At 56.6% G+C, this 6,099-nt stretch overlaps 1 protein-coding gene across 1 annotated transcript; it reads right to left on the reverse strand.

Moving 5' to 3' along the window:
- Positions 1–334: 334 nt before the first annotated feature.
- MYL2 (myosin light chain 2) lies at positions 335–4,656 on the reverse strand (the record flags this gene model as incomplete). Its single annotated transcript, XM_084272169.1, has 7 exons — positions 335–433; positions 562–610; positions 692–767; positions 1,998–2,102; positions 3,027–3,102; positions 3,400–3,489; positions 4,543–4,656. 7 exons carry the CDS (start codon positions 4,654–4,656, stop codon positions 335–337), a joined length of 609 nt encoding a protein of 202 aa, XP_084128295.1.
- Between the last annotated feature and the right edge of the window lie 1,443 nt (positions 4,657–6,099).

A 6,099-nucleotide genomic window follows, 5' to 3' on the forward strand; every position in this document is an offset into this window, starting at 1 on the left:
CGTGCGAAACAGGCTCTTTGGGGACGGGAGCTGGGCCAGCCTGGGAAACAGCGGGACAGGGGGAGCTGAGTGATGTGGAGTGGGGCTGGGAGGCTGGGGGTTGCAGGGTCTGGGACAGGTCTGGGGTTCCCACTGGGCTCAGATGCGCCACACAGACACACCACACAAGGCCAAGCACCGCTCACACCAGCGGCTGGAGTTCTTCTGGCCAGAAGACAGTTTAATGCGGACACTATTCATGTGTTCTCTGGAGTGTGGGGAGAGGCAAAGCGACTCCCCTGCGTGATGTAGGGAGATACAACCTCACTGTGCCAGCCCCAGCACTGGGAGAGGGCTAGTCCTTCTCTTCACCATGCGTAATGACGTGGACGAGGTTTTTGTAATCCAGGTTCCCAGACATGTCTGGAGGGAAGGCTGCGAACATCTGATCGATCTGTCGGGGTGAAAAGGTGGCATGGAAGGGTTTGTGGCTGGGGTTGGCTTGGGGACTGGGGGACTGTCGGGATGGAGGGTGAGGGAAGATGGCAGAGGGAGGGAAGGAGGGAGGGAAGGAGCTCATACCTCTTCCTGGGAAAACCTCTCACCCTGTGTCATCAGCATTTCTTTGATGCTGTAAAGAAGAGAGCACAGTGAGCACCAAGGAGACCTTGGTGGGGATGCCCGCTCTCCCCCCAGACACCCCTGCACTCACTAAGCGGATTTCAGGCCTTTACCCTCCGGATCAAACACCTTGAATGCATTCAGGATCGTCTCCTCCGGGTCAGCACCTGCGGGTGACATGGCCATGGCCATTGAAGGTTGTAGAGGAAGAACCCTCCTGCTCCCCCCAGCCTTTGGGGGGGGGAAGATGGGGGGTGCACTGGGAAGCAGGGAGCCCTGCGAGAACACCGACCCCGCAGCCCTTCCATATTGGCCTGGGCCTCCCACGCGGGTGGTGGCACTTAGAGAAGAAGCCGTAGGATGGTGGTGTGCACACAAAGCAGGCTGTGTCACCACCGCCCTGGCATCCGGCACCTATCTAATCTTTCGGGTGTATTTATAGAGTTGCAGGCAGAGGCCCCTGGGCTGCGGAGCCTCCTGGAGATCTGCAGGGAGGCTGCATGCCTTGGGTTGTGTAAGTGATACAGAGCACAGCCAGACCCTTGAGTCAAAGCCACACCCTTACCAGTGCCCTTGCCAGGGTGGCCATTGGTGCTGCTGGAGCCAGCACAGCGAGCTCAGAAGTGCTGCAAGATCTCCTGGCCCCTGTTTCTATAGGGACAGCAGAAGGACAATCCCTCGGGTTTTTCTAAATGGCTGATGGGACTGAGGCACGGAGACCCGCTCCTACCCCCAAACAGGGTGGGGCTGCCTGGAGTGAGGTCCTGGTCTCTGAATGGCAGCCCCAGCTCTGTCTTTGAGACTGTCGGTACTGCAAGTCAGCATGAGTTTGGGGGCATGGGCACCTCCCTGGGGACAGTTGCTCAGGGGTACGTGATGATGAGTTTGTCCTGTCTGAGGTGTCTTGGGATGGGGAGGCAGGGAGAGCACCCAAGCCTGGTCAGACCCTGGTTTGCCCAGTCCAGGACTTGCAGTACAAGGACTGGAGCTCTTGGGGACAGGGGCTGTTGGAAGTGATGGTCTCACCAAAGCCTCTGTCTTTGTGGGGGGCCACTGAGAGATGTGGTGGCACTAAGGGATGTGGGAAGGAGAGGTGAGGGAGATAATTTCACAGGTATGCCATGTCTGCCCCCAGGTGTGGTGTGGTGTGGGAGGCATCTTTGCTCTGGCCACTTCCCAGGCTCAGCACGCTGCAGTCTGGCAGCTGATGCCACCCACCTTTCTTTAGCAGCTCCCATCTGAGGCCTCCCAGGAGCCTCTGATGGGTCTCACCTGGAAGGGTGATGGAGGCCCTGTAGGCTGTGTGGATTCCCCAGGATGTAACAGCGTGCTGGTAATGGTGTGGGTGCCACCAGCCCTCCCCCCCTGCCACCCCAGCTCTCCAGGTGCCATCTCACCCTTGAGTTTCTCCCCAAACATGGTAAGGAACACGGTGAAGTTGATTGGGCCGGGTGCCTCCTTTATCATCTCATCGATTTCCTCGTTTTTGACATTCAGGCGCCCTAGGAGAGAGCAGCCTTGGATGAATTGTGTGTCCATGTCCAGCTGCAAACACATGCAGACCTCTGGGCTCTGCTCTACATGCCAGGGGCTAAAGGACACGCCATGGGACCCTTGCCCTGGAGGTTCTTCCCCCCCACCCATGGGAAGCAGCACAGTGCTGGGGAGCCACCTCTGACAAGGAATGGCAGCAGCAGAAGTGGGGAGGGGAGAACCATGTGCTGTCAGAGGATGAGTAGGGTAAAATTCTCCAGCTCCAGTTTTCTGGGCTTCAGAATCCCTGGGCAAAGGACTGAGCTGCCCTGCTTCCTTCCCGTGCTGTACTGTGGATCAGCCTGGTTCAGCCTTCCTTGGAAGACATGTTGGGTCAGACCCACCTGTGCTGTGGTTCTCCCTGATGTCAGAAGCATACAGGATGCTTCTGCTTACATCCTTTACCTGAGCTGGATTGGTTTTGCCCCATGCCTGGTTTGTGCTAGCCTCTGTGATAGAGGGCATCAGGCTGACAGCTTCACTGCTTCCCCCAAAGCCCATCCATCCCCCAAATCACATCCATCCCCCAAAGCCCATCCATCCCCCAAGTCCCATTCATCCCCCTAATGCCCAGATGCCCAGGGATGCTGTGGGATGGGCACAGCCAGGAGCTCCTTAGCATGCAGGCAGGGAGCATTTGACTGGGTATAATCCGGGAGCTGGTCCTCTCCTGCACCTGTGGGTTTAAAACCCGCTGCTGTGGGAGCTGCTCTGAGTCACCCACGTGGGATCTCACTGTCTCTCAGGAGCAGCGTTAGATCAGGAGGCTTTCAGTACAGCAGGAGATCCAGCTCACCACCAGGGCTTGGTTAAATGGGGGTCACAGCTGTTTTCTCACTTCATGGGTCTTGTGTGGTCCAAGCTGTTGGGGAGGGTCCTAAAAGGGGGCTCACCCAGTGCAGCAAACGTGTCTCTCAGGTCTGCCTTGTCGATGAAGCCGTCTCGGTTCTGATCCATGATGGTGAATGCCTGGAAGCACAGGAGGGTGCAGGGAGAACAGGGAGAGCTGCCAGCCTCTGCAAAAGCTTTAGTCCCCTCCTCCTCCCCGCTTCGACTTGGGTGGGACAAGGTCACTTTGAGCCCTGCCCTGGATGGGCCTTAGGGGGTCCTCACCCAGCATTCCGGGGCCAACAACTTCACCCCTCAGCCATCCTGGCTGCTGTGCCCTTGGGGTGACGGCATCCTACGGCAGCCCAAACCCTAATGCCCTACAGACCCTGTGCCTTGGGGACAAAGCCCCCTCTCCCTGGAATGAGACCCACCTACCTCTTTGAATTCCTGGATCTGGGCCTGCTCGAACATGGAGAAGACATTGGAATTAGCACCTTCAATCCTCTTCTTGGCTTTCTTGGGTGCCTGCGGGGGTTCAAGTATGTGTCACTAACTCACTGGCTTTTTATGGTGTGGAATAAAAGCATGGATCTACCCCTATTCTTAGTCACGAGCTCTTCACAGCAGCTCTGGGCTGGTGCTTCCACTGCACCTGGGTGCCCAGTTCAGTTCCCGTGCGCTATTCAGGAGCTCGGTGCACATCCAACCCTCCAAGCTACTGAGAGACGTTAAGATTCCTGTTTAAATTAGATCTCCATTGTTGCTTTCCTGCTGAATTTAGGCAACTAGGTATATGAGGAGAGCTGAGCCAGGAAATCCCTTTCCCACCAAAGGCTGTGTCAGGTCAAAGGATTGGCACTGGGGTGAGATCCTCCCTGGTGGAAACCCGGGTTTGGGAGCGCTGCTGGGGTTCCACACATGGGCTGTAGCTGTTAGGTGCTTCCTTGCCTTTCTGCACCTCTCACTAAGAACGCAGCACTCACTAAAATGTCTGCTTTTTGTAAAAAAAGAGAACTCATCCTGCTCCCCTACTGAGGTTTGAAACAACCAAAACTGGCCTGATGCCCTTTGGGCAGGAATGGAGGACAGAGCCTCTCATCCTCCCGCCCTGCCCATTGCCCCTCATTCCAGCTGCATGTTCCTTTTAATCAGGATGAGGGGTGGTCTGCTGGGAGGAGGCAGAGTGGGAGGGTTTTGGGGGACACAACGGCTTTTCTTCTCTTTTGGGGTTGGACTCAATGATCTCTTGAGGTCCATTCCAACCTCTACAATTCTGGGATTCTGTGAGTCCTCTCACCGTGTGGAGGAAGGGAAAGGGAAGGCAAAGACAACATTTGGATCCCAAAGTGGTCCACCCCAGTTAGAAAGCTCTGCTAGCATGGGAGACACCTCTCTGTTCCCTGCAGGATGCTTTCAATGCAGTGAGAAGCTCCCTGGCTTACTCTCCCCCTTCCTGGGGCAGAAGGAATCCTTGCCCATTACCTCCCTGTCAAATCCACCACTCCCTGCCCCTTAAAGCTGTCCTGGTGAACAAAACCCCAGATTTTTCCCTTTCCCCACTGGGCCCTCAGTACTCACCATGGCTTCACACAGCCCACGACGTTGCTGCAAGAGGCGTCTCGGAGACAGTCCCTCGCTTCCCCTGGGCTGAAACAATAAATACATCCCACTCCAGGTTAAAAATAACCCCATGCCCACTTTTGGTTGTAATAGGTAAGTTAGCCACCCCCCATCTCCGTTGTCTCTGACTTTGTCTCTCTCTCTCTCTCTCTAATCTGGAATAGCAGCTTGTTGTTGTCACCGACTGACATGACATGTGAGCCAGAGAGGGTTTCAAGGTTAATGAAGTGCCAGGCAGCCCCGCAGCTCCCACACTGGAGATGCTGACCCATGGTGGGGACTGCACAGGAGCAATCTCACCTGCATTTGTCACTCGGGCTGTGGCCAGGTTTTTTCCCTCCACCGGGACATGCAGGGAGGACTTGGCATGGGGGTGAAACACCCTGAATACAGTCACCCAAGCCTTGGGAAATGGATGCTTCGTCATGGTCCTGACAGGCACATCCAGGAGCATTCATGCCTCATCACAGTGTTGGCATAGTAAAGTCGGGTGCTGCTCAGCTGGTGGAGCCTAGCTGTCCCAGCAGTAACAGGGGTCCCACTGCTTGTAATGCTAGAAGAGCAGAAGGAACTGCTGGCCACCGCAGCTTTGGATGAAGGGGACTGTCCTGCTGCAGCACCAGCTCAGAAGCAGTACCCTATCTGAGAGCACCGGGATGATGCTGGAGTTGGATGCCGAGCTCCCGCAAAGCCAGGCAGGCACGCTGGGCTCCTGTCTCATGTGTCACCCCCCTACCGAGGCACCTGTCACCCAGTTAAGCCAAACACTTGCTCGTCTTGGTCCTGGTGAGACGCGTACGCAATTAACTCTCCTCATCCCAGGCGCAGGGCCACATCCTGCAGCACCAGGGGCTGGGGGCACTCACACCGCCAGTCGCCACGGCTCAACAGCCAAATCATGGCAGCAATCCCATAAAACCTCTGCTGGTGCCTGGGACCTGTCCCCAGCACACTTGCAGAGGGGACTGCTGGCCATCGGGCTGGTTCTGTTTTGTTTTCGGTATTTTTAGCCTGTTAATTTTATCTCTCCTCCCTCTTGTCTTGACCTGTCGGGTGGGAATGGCTCAAGGGGTCTAATGATGCCCATCAGCCACCACCGCAGCCCCCCCTGCTCCCCCTCAAAGCTCTGCCATGCCCTGCATGGCTGCAACTCAATGGCTGGGGTATGGGGGTGGGGGGACACACACGCGGCTGGCCTTGCTGCCTGCACCGCTGCCGGGCATCGTCCCCTTTGCGCGCCCGGGGAGGCTGGTGGGTGAGCAGAGAGGGCTGGGAACAAAGGCGGTGTGAAACAGGATCCTGGAGCTCCCGGCTTTGCCCGGACGCTGCCCTCGCTCCCCAGGAGGATGCAAAATATCGTGTTTAATCCCTGGCACTCGCTGCTCGGTCACACCTCGACGCCCAGATGCCGTGGCTGAGCCAATGAGGGTGGCATTGCACAGAGGATTTTATTAGGCAGCAAGGAAGTGTGTAGTGGAAAGTGTCTGGAGAGGAGAAAAGTTCTGCTCCAGGAAT

The sequence above is a fragment of the Gallinula chloropus genome (genome assembly GCF_964237585.1).
Source record: "Gallinula chloropus genome assembly, chromosome: 17".
NCBI lineage: Eukaryota > Metazoa > Chordata > Aves > Gruiformes > Rallidae > Gallinula > Gallinula chloropus.